General features: G+C 41.6%; 1 protein-coding gene across 4 annotated transcripts; it reads left to right on the plus strand.

Moving 5' to 3' along the window:
* The first annotated feature begins 262 nt into the window (after window positions 1-262).
* Window positions 263-20,040, plus strand: LOC121885856 (calmodulin-regulated spectrin-associated protein 1-B-like). 4 transcript variants are annotated; one of them, XM_042395636.1, is made up of 20 exons: window positions 263-653; window positions 1,253-1,458; window positions 7,827-8,089; window positions 9,373-9,534; window positions 9,632-9,712; window positions 10,887-10,946; window positions 11,396-11,537; window positions 11,655-11,794; window positions 12,409-12,505; window positions 12,636-12,762; window positions 13,043-13,128; window positions 13,609-13,693; window positions 13,833-16,203; window positions 16,336-16,472; window positions 16,576-16,784; window positions 16,956-17,018; window positions 17,312-17,399; window positions 17,500-17,621; window positions 17,959-18,077; window positions 18,265-20,040. In XM_042395636.1, the coding sequence occupies exons 2-20, from the start codon at window positions 1,254-1,256 to the stop codon at window positions 18,553-18,555; spliced, it is 4,848 nt and encodes a 1,615-aa protein (XP_042251570.1). In that variant the 5' UTR covers window positions 263-653; window position 1,253; the 3' UTR covers window positions 18,556-20,040. The 4 variants fall into 4 exon arrangements, with proteins under 4 accessions (XP_042251570.1, XP_042251571.1, XP_042251573.1 ...); XM_042395637.1 differs by lacking the exon at window positions 10,887-10,946; XM_042395638.1 differs by lacking the exon at window positions 16,956-17,018 and having other exon boundaries at window positions 264-653.
* Window positions 20,041-21,057: the final 1,017 nt, after the last annotated feature.

Consider the following 21,057-nt stretch of genomic DNA (forward strand, 5'->3'; position numbering starts at 1 on the left):
CCAAAGAAGGAAGTGTGTGGTATTTGCTACTTTTACTTCAGTAAATGAGCTGAGTACTTCCTATTCTGAAGGAATACGATACTATATATCACTGCAGTATCTCTTTAAGGCAGTGTCCAGTGTCTACAGCACTGCTGCAGATGATGAATGCTCAGTACTCTCTCTCTCTCTCTCTCTCTCTCTCTCTCTCTCTCTCTCTCTCTCTCTCTCTCTCTCTCTCTCTCTCTCTCTCTCTCTCTCTCTCTGTGGCTATAGGCAAACAGCGCCCTCAGCAGGTGAACAGATGTGTTACAGCCGAGCTCGTCCCCATAGAGACAGGCTCCTACAACAGGGCTGTCCGGACACCGTTACTGGACCCTGCTAGTCCTCCCTCAGAGGCGATGACAGCAAATATGAACCAGCCGGCTTTTGGACGTTAACATTTTCCTCGAAAACACACTTCCGTATGGTTGCCAATCAGATTTTTTATTATTGGATTAACGACCATCAGTCGCGAGCCGCAGCTTTACCCTGGGAGGCCGGAGATTTGTGTCGCTGGGCGGGGAGGAGTCCTCTGTTATTTCACCGTTAGCTGAAGCCAGGCCAGCATGTCGGCGTTTTAACAGCACGTCTCAAACATAAAGCCTCGGAGGAGACCCAATGAGCTCTTAGAGGTGAGGTTTTTTTTCTGTTTGACGCCTTAAATTTCGAGGTATGTTTGCGCAGTTTAAGCTAGCTAACCTAACGTTAATAGAGTTAACGGTTAATGTTGGGTCATTCATTGGTCAACCTGTCAAAGGCTCGATTGGAACCAGCTAACTAACTAACAGCAGCAGTCAAAGATGCTAATTATGCCTCATTTTTGATAGGTAATAAACCAAAAGGAGGTATAAATGATGCATATCGGTTGTCCCAAATTGTAGCTTTTCATTCACTCCAACCAAACACATCATCAGCTGATCATCAGCTGAAACAGTATGCAAATCTAATGTGTGTGTGTGTGTGTGTGTGTGTTTGTCTGGTAAAAATTAAATGAAAAATTAGCATGGTCATGGCGTCTGACTCTAGATGACCAACGGTCGAGACAGTAACAGCAGGTTAGACAAGGTGAAGTGTACAGCTTCACATCATCATCATCATCATCATCATCATCACCAGAGCAGGTGTTGTCAGAGAGCCAGGCCCGAGCTGGTTGTTGTTTCTTATCTATCGATGATGTAATGCAGTCGGTTCAGACCGGTATTAATGTTTCCGTGTCTTTCCCTCCGTGCAGGATGGATGTGGAGGCGAGTGCTGGCAGGGACAGCACCAGGAGGAGAGCAGCGGCAGCGGCAGCGGCGGCAGATGATGCCGGAGGAGGAGGAGGAGGAGGAGGAGGAGGCATGGAGACTCAGGTTGTACCGCTGGAGCTGTACGACTCTGCAAGAGCCAAAATAGACGCAAATCTCCGCTGGCTGTTTGCCAAAGCTTATGGCATAGGTAAGACTTCCTCTGTGTTTACCTCTCACTGCTGGGACCTTGCAAACATTCACTGTGTGTGAAATGAGCTCTGGTTGTGACATGTAAGACAGTTTGTTAAGCTATTCTAGCCCAGGTGTGGTTCACTTAGAGGGGGGAAATACTGTATGTATTTCCTAATTAAATATCAGCAACAACACGTTATAGCCTATATGATGCATGTGTAATTAGACTTTATGCATTAACAGCTTGCTAGATACAAATCATGTTAATTGAACTGGAACAATTAACAAAATAAAAACAACACACCTTTTATAAAGCTTATAAGTTGAGCCAAGGAATGAAATAACAACAGATATCTATATCCTTGTCATAGAGGCTGGTACAAATATTGCAGTACTTGTATTATTAGCTGATCTACTATAAGCCTATCACATAGGCAAACATGACAACAACAAAAAAGCAGTACAAAATGGAGTCAAATGCATTGATCAGGACAGTGCATGAGGGGATTTGGAAATATGTAATCAATATGTAGTTTTTTTGGCTTTACAGTGGAGATACAGCCTGTAAATATGGGGGAATCAAACTGGGGATGTCATGGTTATACTGTATGGTATATGTTTCAAACCATTAAGCCACCAGTTTATGGTTTAAGCCAAAAAACACCATAGGTTTTGATCCAAAAACACAACAAGAATACATTGTATGTAGATCTCCACTTCCCACTTAGTAAATCATTTATTAATGTGTTTACAACCTTCCTGTTAACAAAGATGGATTTATAAATTGTCACCAAATAATTAAGTATCATTCAGAGTGCCGTGTGCTTTGTCGTCTGGTTATTATCGCTGTCAAAAATGAATTATAATGCAACGACGACATACCAGCAGTCCATGTTTATGAGTGAAGACACAGGCCGACCGCTCATGACCGACCAAGTCTTTTATGCACAGGTCACTAGCCTTGCCATCTCTGACGAGCTCCACTAAAACATTAAAAATGATTGCTCTACATCGCTAGGCTGTAAGTAAATGTCTGGAAATCACTCCTTGAATGTGGGTTTGTGTGTCACTCGCTGATTGCTCTCTGGGGAGTGTGAGCAGGGGGTCAGCACTGCTGTTCACGCAAGCCCACCAGTCTCTGTGATTATTATTATCAGTATGACAATGAGGCATTGGTGAGGCAGATACACAGACAGTCGTTCAGTAAAGGAAAACTCTTTGTCATCATATCCGTTTTATGAGCCAGACATACAGTAGTCTAAGTGTTTCCTTCCTTGCGGTGCTGTCTCCTGTGTGTGTTGCAGTGGATGACTCAGTAAATTGACTCTGAGGCAACAAACCCCTAAAATTCTTAAGGATTAGATGCATTAGTAAAGGTTTGTAATGTGAGGTGAGGTGAACAGCAGCTGAACAGGGAGGATGCCATGAAAATGTAAAAAACAGTCCCTAAAAATCTGTTGCAGATATGTAAACAGACGTTCAGAGGCACAGAAGTTAAAACTACCTAAAATTTAAGAAATTTGATATCCACAATCAGTATCGCACCACACCAGCAGGTTTGATATCACATTAATCTCCTAACAACTGGAGCGTTTTTATGCTGAGCTTTGATGTCGCTGGTTAAAGCTTCACCTCTCTGTTATCCAACTCTGTTGTGTTGTTCCAGGGCAGAGATCAGATGCCCATAATAAACACCAAACCATCACCGTCTCGCTCGTCATGCTTCCTGCATCCCTTAATCTGATTGGCTCCTCCTGACGTCAGTGTGCCAGGGACACTAAGGAGCCCTTTTATCAATAGACTGATTTCTGGTACTCACTATCTTGACTCCATTTTCATCCAGAATTGACAGTACTGGAATTATGTATTTTGAGAGTTAAGTGACTTAGTTTTTTTCAGGCACCAATTTAACTATGAAAGTTAACATTATACATTTTCACCTAACCTGTACCAGGATATTTGTTTACCTTCCACAGCCTTCCATCATTCACCCTGATTTCTTTTGGTGATGACAGTAACGAGAGTCACAACTTTTTCCTACTTATCTTAACATTATGTATGGCTGCAACTAAATCATGAATTTATGTTCATTATTAATTAATCTGCAGATTACTTTCTTGATTACTTGGTCTACAGATTACTGCAGATTGCTTGGGTCTACAAAATGTCTGAAAATAGTGAAAGAAAATCACAATTTCTTAAAGCCAAAGATGGTGTCTTCAAAATTCTTTGTTTTGTACATCTAGACTGATGGATGTGCAAAACAATCCATCACAATTAGCTTGAACTAGGAAATGTCTGGCACTTTTGCTTGAAAAATGACTCATCGGTTATAAAATAGTTGCAGAGAGTCATTTTCTTTTTGACCAATCCATTTAATGCGATTTCCTGAAATCATGAAAGCTTTTGGGTCACAGTATCTCCTCATTGAGATGCCCCTCCACTGTTTGTTATGAAGTTATGCTCTTTCATGTCCTGATGTTTGCTTGCTCACTGTTACCGTCACAATAATGCAGTGCCTAATCGATGCATGGAAAAAAAAAAACCAATAGTTTCCATTTGACTAGACTGAATTAGCAACACAGACATGGGATATATGTTTAGGCAGGCACTACATATTTTGTTTAACTACTGTAAGACAGCTAACTGATCGGAGCTTATAAATATATTATAATTCATCTGTACTTGGTAACATATTGGTTAATATGTGGTGATCCTGAGAATGTAGTAAGTCTGGAATAAACAGTCTAATATTTATCTAGCAGTAATGTGCTCCTGTTTTGAAATGATATCTCTTTTATATCTCTTTTAAAAACAGTACATCAGTTTTTGCTTTGTTTTCTTTGACACCATCCTTGGTCATTGATAGTGTTGTGGAGGTCAAAAGAACCGAATCATGCTTATTAGATTAGAGTGCAAAGCAACCAACACAGTAGCGCTGGAAGGACTGTGTTGTTTGTTTGTGCTGGTGTGAAAGTCACCACAGCCAGTCACATGTTTAAGTGTTTAATGGGATTGGACCTGAAGGCTTGTGTCTTTGTTCAACACAGCCTGTTTGTTTAAGTCGTGTCTGTTTTATTAATGGCCTTTGGAGAAACATGCAGATCTTTTCTTAATGTCATTTCTAGAAAGCAGAGCCCTTGGCTTTTTCTTATTTATTTATTTATTTTTTGTGATTAGAGACAGAATATATTCTTGCTTTTAAATATGCAACCAAAACTATTACATAGATGTTTTAGTGTGAGAAGCTCACACATATATTGACAAGCTGTGTTAGTCTGACTGTTTCATATTTCACACACCTTTATTTCCTAAATTTCCCTCTTTGATGATGTTTTAAGAATAGTAAGTAGTAAGTGAAGACTTTTAGAGGATGACAGATACATTACATCAGAATGGGACTGAGACAGCATGTGTTGCACCTGAATCATGAAGTAGTTTTCCTTTGGGTTTTTGATTAAATTTGACATAATATTGTCTGCAATATATATATATATACAGTATTTCTTAGATGGCTGTTTGTTAGTTTTCTTGAATGTGACTAGACAACTTTACCCACAATATCACTAGTTTCATATGTGTTTCTATTATCATATTTGTCAGTAATTAGTCAGTTGATCCTAAAGCTGCAGCACAGACAAATAAAATAATACATCCCATTTTTATTTTATGATGATGATGCTGATAACAAATCTGATAATGATATATTAGAAACAGTCATTTTAACCTAAACACAATAAACACATAAACAAACATTTTTAAAAGGGATCCCCTAAATTTAATCAAGAATTGTCACCAATATATGTGCAGATTGGAATATTTTACTGTTGAAAAATGAACTTGTCAGTGTTCTCAGGTGGATGCAAACACAGTTTATCTACTTTCTCTTTGGCATTTCTATAGTGCAGCATCTTAACGCTTACTGTTTGACACATAGACCGATACAGATATGTCTGCAATAAGCTAATATTGGCTGCTTCTAGCTCTATTAAATTATGGAATGTAAACGATACTTGCAGATGTCCTCAGAATAGTGTTGACTGATAGTATGCACAGTAATTGTTTTTGATAAACACAACAAGATTACAGTAGGAGGAAACATGTTGGAAAGATTACAGTGTGTGATTACAGAGCTAGCTCAACAGCAGCACATCAAATTGCTTTCATTTTTTTCTGCGGATTCAGACTTCCAGGTGTGCCTAAATGGTGCGTTGGCTTAAAGGCTATGTGGCTATGTTTTCCCAACATACTGTCTTCTGGGGGATTTTCCATTAATCCTTCTTAAAAGAATGAATAGTGTGTTTCCCCCTGCAGAGCCCAGAGCCTGACAGCTCTACCCTGGACTGTCGGCAAGGATCTCTGCAGATCGGTCTGACCTTGTGTCTGAAAGAATAGGAACAAAGGCTTTCCCTGCATTCCCTCCTCCCTCTTGATTTCCCACACACGTGCACACACACTAGGGTGGGCTTTAACGTTTCAGGATCAGGTGGATAATAAATATCCAAGGAGTATTAGCAACTAGGATTAGAGAGGAGCAACTGCCTCCCTCCTCCGATTCTCCACGCCACGCACACCTCCTGATGTCAGGCACCATAAAATGGTCCAATGAGCATGCCTTTGTGAGGAGATGGGACAGCCACCCAGCCCCCACCACCGGCCATGCTGGCATTCCCCATCACTATCTCCACGGCAACCGGGGAGGATGATGAGGGGGCATTCAGGGACAGCTGAGGCTGAGGAAATGGCAGTGTAAAGAAAGGGTGTGTTTGGAGATGGGCCGGAGGAGGAGTTGCAAGATTTGCTTTTTGTTGAGAGAAACATAAATGAGACAGATTAACACAGACGTGGATTGATGCACAATGCATTTTCTCACATGATCTCAGATTGTCAGGCCCATATGGCAGCACTATACGACAGTAGAGAGTGAGATAGATACTCTAGATACACAGTGCCAAGCAATCAGTCTGCTGTGAAAGACACAGCTGAGGTCTTCACAGTGTGCTATGGTAATAAATCTGAGCTTGCTGCTTGTGTATTTTCCACTAATGGATTTCATATTTTGCCTGTTCATCTCAGTCAGCTCGGTTTCTAATGGGAAGCAAAGACTTGCTTTTGTTTAATTTGTTTTGTTAATTTCAGTTTTTGCCTTGTGTTTTTAGCCAGATGTCTGCATTTAATGTTTGTTGCTATGTCTCTTATTTGCTTTTTTTATTTGCTTTTTGATTGTTTTTATTGTGAAGCAGTCTGCTCTTGAAAGGTGCTTTATAGATAAACTTATTATTTTCCCATTTTTGATAACTTTTTTATAATTGTCATTGCTGAGATCTGGACACTTGTAAAGCTGTGTCTGTCAATGTTACTAAGTGACACATACAGTGAGTCACAAATCAGCAGAGTCACTGCTGATTCGATCAACACTGTCTTCAGTTCAGTAGTACTTTCAGTCTGTTGCAGATTCTGAGTCACCAGTGAGAAGGTCCACTGCTAACAGCTACTGATTCGGTCAGTCACACAATAATAGCATCATATTACAATAACCGGACTGACATGAGAATGGTATTCTCATCTAACTCTCAAAAGCACTTTTGACTGTTACTGTATATTGAGTGGAGAGTTATCTGGAAAGTAAAATGTAATCAATACTGACTGGTTTGATGGAAAGAACTGCTAAAATACGACCCGGGTTGTGAAATAAGACACATCATCTTTTAAAGGAGGATTTTTTTCTCTTTAAATAATTCAGTGTGGTAACAAACTAAATTTATATAAGAAATATTCAGCAACCTCATTTTAAATCCAATTTCTAAATACCAGTTTCCTAATTTCATCAGACTGTTGTCTGGCTGGCATCATGTTTGAGCAGTCTCACTGTTGCCTCCTGCCTAAATCTACCCAGAAAGCACTGGACGCTAAATTTCGTGAGTGCTTCAGGCCTTAACTCTGGATTAGCATGTCCAAGGCATATAAAAATAGCTGCCCCATGTCTGTGTCCATGAGCAGGAAAACACCCGGCTGGCTAGGACAACACCATCAGCTTAGGTATCACCGCTAAGTCCTGTTAGCTCATTGGCTTAAAACCTCTGGTCAACCTATAGGCCTTCAGGCTTGCTACCTGGCATGCTATTTAACCATTGACTTTGTCTCAGTACTTTCCTCTTGCACTTGTTTCTTCTTAGACAGTCTAATACCTTGCAAGTCTGTGTCCTGGGGAGATTTTCTGTTATGTAACATGGCGAGGCATTGGTGGACACGTGTTTATGCAACATTAGTTTGAGTGTGGATGCATGGTCTGATATGTGCCTGAATACAACTTTAATAGGTTAAAACCCTCAGGTAGACATTAATTTAATAATGCATTATGCTTGCCATCATTATTCTTTCCAGATCACATCCCTGCAGACCTGCGGGACCCGTTCTACACTGACCAGTATGAGCAGGAACACATCAAGCCCCCCATCATCCACCTGCTGCTATCTGGAGAGCTCTACTGCCGGGTGTGTGGGCTCATCCTGCACGCTGAGCAGGCAGCCTCGCTCCACAGCCACCAGTCTGTCATCCAGGCCCTGTCCAGGAAAGGCATCTATGTCCTGGAGACCGACAACACACCAGTCTCCAATCTGGATCTCAGCTCGGCTCCCATAAAGATGGTGAGTGGTTTAATCTAAACATCTAAAATGATATCAGCAAATTAATTAAAGTGATAGTAGTACATATAGGTATTATTATCTGCTATCTATAACACACAGTCCAAAAGGTGTTTTTCCAACCACGATATAAGAGATGCTTCATCACTGAGTTGCCATGGAAACAGGGCAGGGCCTACAGACTGCTACAAGCAAAATCCTTACTAGCCCACACATGAAAAGATAGAAAGTCCTTGTCCTGACTCACTGTCATTCATTTATGACTCACACACAGTATTTTAATGGCACAAAAAGGCAAAGGGGTATGGTAGAGATACTGCATACATAAGTGTGTGTGTCCTTGTGTTTGTTGTTTTGCTGGAAGCCTGGATTTCTTTTTACTTAAAAGGCATTTTCACTACAAGGAAACATCACCTGAATATCAAGAAGTCTTTCTCAAAAGATGACTTTGATTTTTGATTTTGAAGCTTTAGAGAAAACTAATTAATGGGTGTATCTGAGTCTCTTTGGTTTCTCCATTTGAGCTGAAACTGCATTCATATTGACACTTTACAACTCTCATAAATGCAACATAAACTGCAGTTTATCAGCCAGTCTTGTTTGTTTTTGTGCCTTCACACCTGTAGTATATGATTAATACAGTATGTCTTAGTAGTGGGTTCATATTAAATGAAAAATGCTGAGCCTTTTGGTACATTTTGCTTCATGAATATTTTAGTTGCGCCCTCTAAAACCTGCGAAACAGTCTAGTCGACTGGTGCATTATTTATCCCATTTCTCTTGGCTCACATTTGGCTTTTGCAAGAAAAGTCGCATTAGCTGTTTGCCAGATGGCAAGTGTAGGTTGCCAGTTCACTTGATGATACTACTCTAATTTAAGTGAAGTGTAAAAGCCTAATAATCTCTGACTAAATAATGATCTAAGCATTCTTATCTAATAGTCAGAAATCCCATTGAAATCATCACTGTTTAATCTTATATGTAACTACAATGTAACCACATAAGGAACACTGTTCTTTCTTGCATATTTGACCTTCTGCAGACCCATTATTGCAAACTTATCCTTAAAGCCATGTATGAAAAGTGTGAAAACATGATTGACGTTGTAGCATATGTTTAATGAGAGTTGAATGCATGGAAAAGAAGCAGCAATCTATTATTTGCTTATCACGACATGGGGCAGGATACGTCATTGTATAGTAAAACCCATCAAATCCAAAATAGTCTTCCTGTTGTTATATTAAAAGACAACTCATAGTCTTTTCCTGTTTATTGTGTTCTTCCAGAGCTCCCACATCCATCTCATTGATGCCCTGATGATGGCCTACACAGTGGAGATGATCAGCATCGAGAAGGTTGTGTCCAGTGTCAAGCGTTTTTCGAACTTCAGTGCCTCCAAGGAGCTGCCTTTTGACCTGGAAGACGCGATGGTCTTTTGGATCAACAAGGTGAGAACCAAACATTCATGTGTCCCTGTTTGCATTTGTGCATTCATTCATTTTTTTTCATTTGCGTTGACCTTTGTTGTATCTTTGTCGCTTAAAGGTGAACATGAAGATGAGGGAGATCTCAGAAAAAGAGATGAAAATGAAGCAACATCTGCTGGAGTCACCCAGTCACCAGAAGGTATCGCCTTCTCTCTTTGTCGCTTTCTTTCTTTCTTTCACTGCTTCAGAAAGAAGCTCCTCTCTGTTAAACACTGTCTTTCTTTAGAGATGTTGTTGCCTTTGTCTATTGTCCTCCTGGCTGTGATTTCACTCGCATGATGTATCCTGTCCTCACTGGGTGCATTAACTGTCACGTGTGTAGGTTTTGTCATCAGATCTTGCTTGCACTGTGATCTGATGAGCACCTCACGTCACCCTCTGATCACAGATTCAAACACAATTTTTAAGTCATGGCGTGATTTGGTTCCTATCAGCCAATCAGAAAAGGAATATTATTGACAGACAAGTGTAAGCAAAGTCTCTAGTTCTGAGTTCTGTAGTCCTGTACTGCTATTTCTTCATTTCCCTATTCTCTGTTAAACAACATATTCTTGACTCATTCAGCCTAACCCTTTAAAATCAGATCTGTCTCCATGGTAACTGGGGATTATCTGATTCCTTGTCACTGTATCTGACCCTTGACTTGTCTGCTGCTTTTCCTGTTTGTGTCTCCCCCTAAATTCCTTCCCTTCCTGCCTCTTGGATACTAGTCTCCCTCCAAATGGTACTGGAAGCTTGTACCTGTAAGTGCAACCGACGTAGCAACCGCTAATATGTGTGCGTGTGTGTATGTGTGTGTGTCTTTTAAGTGTGTATATATGTCAGTGTCAGCTTGGACAGCACAATGTGACAGCTTAAGTAAAAATAAACTGTAATAGGCCAAACAATAAATTAGCCAGGCATGAATTATCACCAGTTTTATAAAGAATGATGTGTTATTTAAATACAGTGAAGATGACACAGTGCCCCTTAGTGGCAAAGGAAGAAACAGCACACTCACAAAACTATTTCCTTGCTTATATGCTTTTTACCTTGCATGAAACCTTTGGTAGTTCCTGCATTTTTCAGCTGAGTTTCATATTCATCACCTTCCCCTCCCCACACGCACCACTATACTCCCTGTATGCTTTCTTTTTTGTTGATTTCTGTTGAGCCAACCTGAAACCTGATGAATTACCAGGCACTTATAACTCATTGTCGCCATAGACAACCTGTATGGAGCCAGTGTTTACATGGCTCATGTCCTCTCATCCAGTCATGGCTCACCTCATTTCATTAACTTCTTCCCAATCATCTCATTTTTCCCTCACCAGCCTGATATATTGCATGCTCTGGCCCATTGCTTATTGGAGCCTGTGGAGTTCTCTCGTGTGGTAATGTACTCACCATTGACCATTTTCTTTATTTCATCCTCTCACTTATTGTGTTTTTCCCTTTTTTAAATCATTTATCACATGCACCAGCTACTAAACAGATTTTAGTCTATTGTACCTGAAAGTGATTAACATTTCTGAGAGTTGAGTGAAAACACAAACTCTATTAATGTACCACATAATGCACAAGATGCTCCTTTAAAAGACTTTGCAAAGCTCCATCTGCCTTTAACTGATAGAAGATAAACACCAACAAGAACTAGATGCCAGTTGCAAACACATACTCTACGGTATATATGTTAGAGAGAGCTAGAAAGTAATAAATGAATAAAACATTTTTTACAAGGTGCAAATTGTTGTGTTTGCATGTGACAAGTGGTCATGTGACTCTGTTCTGATAAGATAATTTATGAACTTTATCTGAACTCTGGCCCTCTCTGGCCATGTAGGTGCGTTATCGCAGAGATCACCTGTCAGGTCGGACACTTCAACACTTCCCCCTGTTGGACGACCTGTTGAAGGATATTTCAGACGGCTCGGCACTGCTTGCTTTGATCCACTTCTATTGCCCAGAACTCATCAGGCTGGAAGGTACGGTAACACTAGACTACTAAATCCACTGAGGAAAAGCATTAGATACTGTACCTGTTCACTCACATATTGTGTACCTGATAGTGTTGACCGTTCTATGCATGCTGTTTCTTGCAGATATCTGTCTGAAGGAGGTCCCCTCCATAGCAGACAGCATGTACAACCTCCAGCTACTGAAGGAGTTCTCTAATGAATACCTGAACAAGTGCTTCTATATGAAGCCTGAGGACATGTTGTATTCCCCACCAGTGCTGAGGGTGAGCCAAAAAAAACCACAGAAAATACCTTAAATACCCTTGATATGGTAAACATGTAAACACACAGGGCCTATATTGACAGATCCAGATGACAGGGGGAAACTTGAGCATTTATTTGGTGTCGTGGATGTGTCCACCTGAAAAAGTCCAATATTCCTCTATCTCTATTTTGCTATGTTAAATGCCCAGATCATTCTACTATGCATATTAACATGCAAATCTACACATGGGTTAATTTACTAAGGAAACAAATTGTGTTAAATATTCCATCAAATTCAATGAGGAGGTTTGCTGGACAGTAGCTTCACCTAACTTTCCTTTCAACACGAGAAGTTTATCAGTTTATCAGAGCTTTTTGTGGCTGAAAATGACGCTGACAAGATTACTGAGAATGAATCTAAACAGTAAAACTGCAGACCATAAAACCAAAACAAAGGGTTTAAAGATAAGCCGAGAGCCTCTGTAACTACAGAGTTAGGTTGGATTTGTTACAATAAATGACCCCTTTCACATACACAGTCATTTGATCCATTGTAATATAAAAATATGGACTGCAACACAACCCAATATTCATTGATGTGCCTTGCTACTGAGCTTGACCTTGTATCTTGCAGAATAATGTGATGGTGTTCATTGCTGAGCTCTTCTGGTGGTGTGAGATTGTGAAGCCAGATTTTGTACAGCCCAGGGACCTTCAGGAAATCAGAGATGGTAAAGCACACTCTCTTGATGTATTGTTTTGTCATTTATTGAACTGCCAATTGATCTTTTATTTAAAAATGCTAAACAGTGTTAAAGGATTTCTTCTAATGATTAATATCCCCCTCTACAATTTTTGTAGTGAGATTGCTGCTGCAGCCTAAGAGCTCTCGAAGTCATATACCTATCTCCAACGTCACGAAACGTAGTTTCCTGACATCATCAAATTCTGCTGACGTCTTGACCACGCCCCCAAGCCCTGACATCAGGTATTATACAGTAACTGTGTTTTTCAGGAACGCCACACAGAACCCGTTTTACTTTCAAGTTACTGGTTCATTGATTAATGTACTTTTTCACACTACATTATTACATTATCACATGCTCTACCTTTTTATCAAAAATGTGACCTATTCATAAAAAAAACTGTAAATTGCCATGATGCGGAGTAACCTTTTTTAAAGCAAATCTTTCACTATATGATTCTACATTTTAGAAATCAAACCAGATTTAATTGTAAACCCAAACATCTCTGTATTTCCCTCACAGCACTAAACCACGCTCATCAAGTCCATCTCACTCTCTACTGCCACTGAGACAGAGACAACAGAAGGGGATTGAGGATGACACTTCAGGTAATGTAAAACAATATTTACTTAGGCACCAGTGCTGACTGAGTTTGTTGACTCAAATGACAAAGTTCTTCAAACCTTATTTAATCACATTTATGGACAGGCTTGAGGGCAGAGAAAAGGGAGGGAGAGGGAAGATACAGAGTGGGAAAGATATTCTGATCGTAATCTAAACGTTGTTTTCTTGTATTTTCCTTGTCTGTCCACTTCAAACATAAAACAATGTACTTGATAAGTTTTTAATTAAAGCAGAGGGGTTTTTAATAACTTGAATAACAGAGATCCTGTCTTGGTCTGAGTTCACTACAATGTTTAGAGATGTAACGTAACATTTCTTCTTTTATATCAGATTCTTTTGGAGTCAGTTTTATATTCTAGCTTGGGAGTTAATTCCTCAATTTTAGGACGTTGAAATTAAACATCAATATTGCATGTTAAAGTGTTCATTCATTTTCTAATACTGATCATATTTTCTTTGTACAGAGCTGAGAAATCGGTCCAACTCTCTGACTCGTCCGGATGGGCAGCATCAGGGATCAGTACTTGCCTGGCCAGAGAGGAGGCAGAGGTGAACCATTTAGTTACAACTTTCACAGTTACTCCATTTAATCTAGAAGCAGGTACAGCTATAACAGATGATTTCTTTATTTCTTGATTTATTACACTTAGCTCACTGAAATCCTATTCCTCCCTCTGTCCCTGTCCAGGCCTTTATCACAGCCCTATGCCCTGCATTTCCCTCTGGAGGATGACGCAGACAGTATCAGCATCGCTCGCTCCATCAGCAAAGACAGCTTGGCTTCTAACATTATGAGTATTACCCCTAAACACATGCTGGGGTCAGGAACACTGCCTCAACACAGACTCACTGGTCAAAGCCTGCTTAGTCATATTCGCATAGAGGATGAGGAGGAGGAAATAGAGGAGGAGGAGCTGGTTGCTGTTATCCACCCTTCCGTGTTTCCCCGACATCGACTTGGGAGCGACATGGAGCAGGATGAGCTCGAAATCCAGAGTTCAACCTCCACCCCAAGGGTTTCTAATAGTCGTTGCTCTCCTTGCCTTGATACGAGTCCCTTTGCTCCAGACCACCAGGCAGACAGCTACTATCTGGAGCCTTTGATGCCTGCCGTCCCTAAGCCAGCAAAAGAGAAGAGCATCAGCCTGAACAAGGAGGAGGAGAGTGGTGAGAGTCGCTCTAGAGCAGCGCTAGCTTACAGGAAAACAACCGCCAGTGTCCCAAGCACCTCACAGAGGAAAGCCCTAGCGTCTGAGTCAAACAGAGGCGCTTTTACACCCGTACCTGTGGTAGAATCAGTCACAAGCTCTCTCAGGCCACCCACGGAAGGGTCGACGGGCACCTCTCAGACTGGGAAGAAACAGCCCCAAGGCTTTTTCCTTCATTTGTCAGGAGAGCCAGACCGCCACAGTCCTTTCTCCTCTGGGATGGACGTAGGGCTCGACTCTGACTCAGACATTGCAGACCTTGAGGAAGATGATGAGGATGATGATCAGATGGAGCTGGCTAAAGAGGTGGTGAAGAGAGGAAAGGGAAAGTTCTTAGAAGAGGGTGAGGTGTGTGAATTTGTAGAGGGAGAGGGTGAGTCAGCCAAGCTTAGAGAAGACTCAAAGGTGAGTGAGCGGGATGATAAGGAAGACGGCAGCGGGCGGTCTAGCCCTTGCCTCAGTACAGCATCCTGGGCGAGCAGCTGCAGTGCTTCAGGTAGCGCCAGTGTCAAAATGACCAGCTTTGCAGAGAGGAAGCTCCTTAAACTTGCCCTCCGCGATGGATTCTCAAGTACCAGCAGCTCCCAGAAGACCACACCAGATGGCTCGGAGATCAACCCCTGCCCTCCCTGGCAGCTGAGGAGTGAGGGCAGCTCCGGCTGGCTAGGGAAGGAGCCTGCTTCAGTGTTGGGGAAGAATATGATGGTGAGTCCATCAGTAGTGCCTTCAGAGCTGCTGCAACTGCACATGCAGCTAGAAGAGCAAAGACGTGCTATAGAGTATCAGAAGAAGAAGATGGAGACCCTATCTGCACGGCAGCGACTAAAGCTGGGAAAAGCTGCGTTCTTAAACATTGTGAAGAAGGGTGGAGGGAAGAGTGACACACTTCCCCTGCCCCTGAAACACTCCCCCTCCTCAGAACTAGAAGATGCTGACAGGAGTAAATTGAAAACCCAGTCCTGCAAGGATGACTCCTGTCTTGAGGCTCTGAAAGTCCAGGCTAAGGCAGGTCAAACAGAAGGAAGACAGATAAACAGAGACAACAGGTTGAACACCTTGTCCCAGGATAATGTGGCTGAACCTGACATGAATGATTGTTCCCGCTCCATAGATCTCCTCAACGAAGCTATTAGTTCTATTCAGCAGCAGATGATGCAACTCTCCTTACAGCAAGACCGGCTGATGAAGCAGAGCGTGGCCTCTCCGCCAGAACCCGTACAATCAGACCCTAGCACAACTCTCAACACAATACAAACATCACCCTCTACCTCAGAATCCAAATCGTATGCAGTTCACTTTGTCGATATCAGTGGCAGCAATTCTGCTCCCGCTCGCCGTCCTCCCAAGCTTAGCTCCAGCCAACGCAACAAAGCCTCAGAGCGAAAGCAGATAAACGAGAACAGCAAGACGGCTTCGATCAAGTCCGACAGTCAATGCACGCCTTCTCCTAGAGAAAATACTGGTGGAGGGCAGGAGACAGGGTTAACTGTTGAGAGCTCCAGGTTAGAGAGAAACAGTGTGAGAAATACCACCTTCAGAGTCCATGAGGACCCCAACCAACGCAGCACCGGAGAGGGAACTACACGGTTCTCAGACAAACCCCAATCACAGGACCCGCCAGTCATCTCCAATACGCCCAAACCTCTGTCACAGGCTGCAGAGCCAGAAGAGAACTACGTTGGCAACTCAGGGACAGAGGCCATGGGTGGAGATGAGACTACCAGGGTCAAGGGTCAACTGATTGAGGTCGACTTGTCAGAGCTTAAGGATCCAGTGGAGGATGGCAGCACAGATGTTACAGACTGCGCAGCAGATAGCGAGCAGAGGAATGTACTAGGCTTCTTCTTTAAGGTAAAATTCAGGATATCTGCATTTTTATGTGTGCTTCCATGCGTAACTTGTGAAGTGGTGTGTAAAGAGAAGAGTACCATCTGTGAAGCATAATTACTAACTAAATGATGAGCACTCTTCTCTGTCTTCCAGGATGATGGGAAGGCAGAAGATGAAATGGCAAAGCGTCGTGCTGCCTTCCTCCTCAAACAGCAGCGCAAAGCTGAAGAGGCGAGAGTTCGCAAACAACAGCAAGAAGTAGAGAGCGAGCTTAAACGTGATGAGGCCAGGTATGTTTTCACACACACTAATTATACGGATAAGGAATTGTCTAAGGTGGATTCGTGTGTGTACGGGGGTGTATACTGTATTTGACTCACTCCTTTCTTGAAGGCGTAAGGCAGAAGAGGATCGTGTTCGTAAAGAAGAGGAGAAAGCGCGGCGAGAGCTAATAAAGCAGGAATACTTGCAGAGGAAGCAGCAAGCGCTGATGGAGGAGCAGGGTCTGGTCAAGCCTCGCCCACGGACTAAATCCCGCAGGAGCAGGCCCAAGTCACTGCACCGCGAAGAGTCCAACAGCCTCTCCAAAGGATCCACCACACGTAAGTGCACCTTTAGCTCTTCAACAGCTTATATTTTTGTCTGTTTGTCCAGTCTGTTTGTCTACATGTTGTCGTATAATCAAATAGGCTGTTGTGTGTGTATAATATCCATTCACTTCACTTGTGTACATTGTTTGTCATGCTCTGAGTGTGCACCTGTGTGTTGTGCAGGTCATTCTCTGAAGGTGTCCATATTGATCAAAGCCCAGGGCTCAGCAGCAGGCTGCAGGGGAGGTGAACCTTCTAACCTGCTCTGCATGATGTGACATCAAGCATACACATCTATTAAAAATAGCTAATGAAACAATCCTTCAGGGGTTTAAAATCCAAGTCTGATTTGGCTATGATCTATTTTTCATAATCACAGGGTTGTTTGATTGATAGATTAAAGATCTGTTGGTAGAGTAACATCACAGGATTTGGCTCACTGCTTGTCATGTGGAAATGGAACAGGCATGGCTTGACAAACACTGCTGTTTTATTTAGTAAAGTAACTGGTAATAAGTCCTGCTGTCTGCGACTTTCAGCTGATCTGAGCTGCAGTCATCGAGGATCCACATTGTCGTTGGCTACTGAGGCAGATAGTGTCATCTCTGGCGGGGCAGAGTCACAGAGGTGAGACATCCTGTTTAATGTTTAGGTCCTGACAAGATAATCAGTTCCCATCTCTTGTATCAATATAGTCATTTGATTCACTAATGACTGCATCTTCCAGGGCTGGATCCGTGTGCTCTGTGGAGTCATTCCCTTTGCTGAGCAGAGCATCAAGCAGGAACATGGAGAGGGACTGGGAGAGCGGCTCCATAGCCTCTTCCATCACTTCAGCAGAGTACAATGGTGAGCAGTAATGCAGAAAAACCTATTTATTCATATAACACCAATGTTTTTAATGTATTTTTACCATCACAAAGCAAAAAAACTTTTGTGCAGTAAGCTTTCAGGCGTGCTGTAAAAGAATAGTTTGACATTTTGAGAAATACGCTGATTTACTTTCTTGCTGAGAGATAGATGAGAAGGTCGATACCACTCTAAAGCTGTAGTGATCTTCTCTTCTAACTCTCAGGGAGAAGGTGAATAAGCATATTTCCCAAAATGTTGAACTATTCCCTTAAACACTTGCAAAATTGTATGCATTTCTCTCATTAATCTCTTTGTTATGTTTTGTTTGTTAAAGGTCCGAAACTTTTTAAGGAGCCAAGCTCCAAGTCCAACAAGCCAATCATCATCAATGCCATCGCACACTGCTGCCTGGCTGGAAAGGTCAATGAGGGCCAGAAGAATTTTATTCTGGAGGTCAGTGTGATCACTTGAAATTCATTTATTGATTGTGAATAAGTGAAGGATAATTTAAACTTTTCTAAAATCATCAGTGTTTTTTGTGTCAGTTGCAGCAAATGCAGATTTAACTCTTACACAGTTATGTTTCTGAGTTGTGTTTTTCCATATTTAGTAATTATGTTCCATAACTGATTGATCACAGGAGTTGGAAAAGTGCGAGTCCAATCACCTGATCATCCTTTTCCGTGACGGCGGGTGCCAGTTCCGCGCCATTTACAGTTACTCGCCAGACACTGAGGAGATCGTCAAATTCACGGGCACAGGGCCGCGCTCTATCAGCCGGAAGATGATCGACAAGCTCTACAAATACAGCTCGGACCGCAAACAGTTCACCGTCATCCCTGCCAAGACCGTGTCAGTCAGCGTGGACGCCCTGACCATCCACAATCACCTCTGGCAGGTCAAGAGACCAGGGAGCTCACGGAGGAAGTGAGAAAGGAGAGAAGGAAAAAGAGAGATGGACACTTGTGACAGTTTCTGTTCTATCTAGTACTGTTGGGCAGGACCCAATAATCATGGAGATGACTGACACATGATCATGTGACTGACGTGTTATTAGACAGTGGCGTTAGCCAGCTAGTGCAAGTGGGAGGGCTACGACATGTTCTCATAAATGGAGATGTCAGTCTGGAGCAGTGCGAGAATACAAAACACCTGCCAACTGAATGCACTGCAATGGTTTTTTTTTCTTTTTGTTTTGTTACCATTTTATTTTGCATGTCACACTTTTGTGTTATAATTTGTAGGTACGTCCTACGTTAAATTGGCACTATTGATGATGGACTGATTGTTGTATAGCACTGAAGAGGAAATGGACCCTCAAGTTGAATACTACTGAATCTTCATACGGTGTATGTAGTTACAGCAACTACAGACAGACTGTGGTGAACGTTCACTCGATTTTGACTGAAAAAGTTTGCTATAACAGCTTGGCAAAAAAATACCCTACTGCTGTGATAAATCCAGGCTCCACATACAGAGCCCTTATTTATTCACCATTTACTACTCCTGGTCAGTGCTTTCATGAAGAGGGAGCTTTGAACAAACGTTTTGGTTTTTTTTTTAAATCTAAGTATGGAATGGATGTTAGTATGTGGTCAAGTCTTGTTTTTCTATTTAGTGTGTTTGGGGAAGTGTGTGAGTATTTGTGTTAGGGGAGAGCTGTTTGCACCACTTGTGCACTCAGCTCTGAATGTGTTTACTCTCTTGATTATGCTTTAAAACTTCTGTAATGTAACAGAAAAATGGAACAAAGCAACAAAACATTTTCTTTCTTTTTCTTTTCTTTTCTTTTTTTTTTTTTAGTTTTGGAGCTGTGTGCTGCTGTTCTGGTGGAAGAAAAGTCTTAATAATGTTGTTTTTACAGTAGGAGAAATTGTACTAGTATTTATTCCAGACAGGAGGCGCTTTTGAGACTCAGTGCATTATACCTTATCAGTAGTGCATTATATTGTATTAACTTTATACTTATACTCCACCACCCAGACGAGCCATCTGAGATCCCTGACTGGCTCGTATTGCTGAACCAAAATGGACTGAGCTATGCCACTGAGCTGTTTGCTACTCATTATCTGCTCACTGGCCCCTGGTGAGACATACGATTTTAATGTAGCTTCTGGCGCTCAACACGCTGCCTGGCAGCACTAGTAATTTTCCCTGTAATGACTGACTGTCAGCGGCTGGTTTAATGCGGTGGGGAAACTGCACAATACTTGATATTTGTTTGCTGCATTTTGTACATTTTTTGAGTAGTATTTTTTGTACGTTATGTACAAGTTATGTTTACTAAAAAGCAGGCACTATTTTGAGGTTTATTCTGTTACAGGCTTTCAGAGATGTTATGAGTCTTGTTTCATTGTGTTCTATTGTATGTTAATTTATTTTGAAGATATATAATAAAATGCAACTAGGTACGTTTTTTGATGAAATGTTTGAAGTTTTAGTGGTCTATGGTATTTTTGTGTGTATGTTCATCTGTTCCTTCCTCACTCACTCCTCTTCTTTATTTCAGTCTGCCCTCCTATTTCACTTTCCTCCTTTTTTCTATGACCCCTTTTTACATTTTGACATGTCAGAACAATAAAAATACAGTTGAAATTAATATCATTGACAATGGCTGAAACCTATTTAGCTTTGTTAATGTTATCAGTTCCACCTGTGCTTTTCCTGTCGTGACAAGTCAAAATGTCTGCTGTATAAAAGTGACTATTCCCCTTCTGTCTGTCTTTACTGGATATGGTGGAGGTAAAGGGTGAGTGAGTGAGGTCAGGAACCATACTGACTTTCACACATTATTATTACTACACACTGTTATCGAGCTACAACAGAGTAGTCGATTGGCAGAAAATTAATCAGCAATCATTTGTTTTTGCAAAAATGCCAAACCTCAAGCTTCTCAAATATGAAGATTTTATGGTTTACTTTGTCGTCTATGATGGTAAATTGAATATCTTTGGGTTTTGGACTGTTGGTCGGACAAAAAAAGGACATTTGAAGACATCAGCTTAGGCTGTGGTAAATTCTAAACGCCATTTTTCACTATTTTCTGACATTTTGTAGACAAAATGACAAATTGATTCATTGAAAAAACATTTGATAGATTAATCGATAATGGATATAATCATTACTTGCAGCCCATGCATAGTCATACCTTCTCACACACACCGCTTGGGGCATAAATCGTTCCTACACACTGTTAAGATTACTGTCGTTCCTTCCTAGGCCTTTTTCAGGAAAAGCACAAGTGTCACTAATAACATTAACAATGGCTCACTGAGGTGTCCCAGCTAACTGTTTATTCATCCACTCATCAAGCCCCTGCACACCCACAGTACAACCACACAGATGTTCTCACTTAAGCTGTCTGATTAGACCTCTTCTCCAGCCAGATCTGTAACTCTCGTCTTACTTCAATCAGCTCCCTCCTTCCTTTTTC

The sequence above is a fragment of the Thunnus maccoyii genome, chromosome 19 (genome assembly GCF_910596095.1).
Source record: "Thunnus maccoyii chromosome 19, fThuMac1.1, whole genome shotgun sequence".
Taxonomy (NCBI): Eukaryota; Metazoa; Chordata; class Actinopteri; order Scombriformes; family Scombridae; genus Thunnus; species Thunnus maccoyii.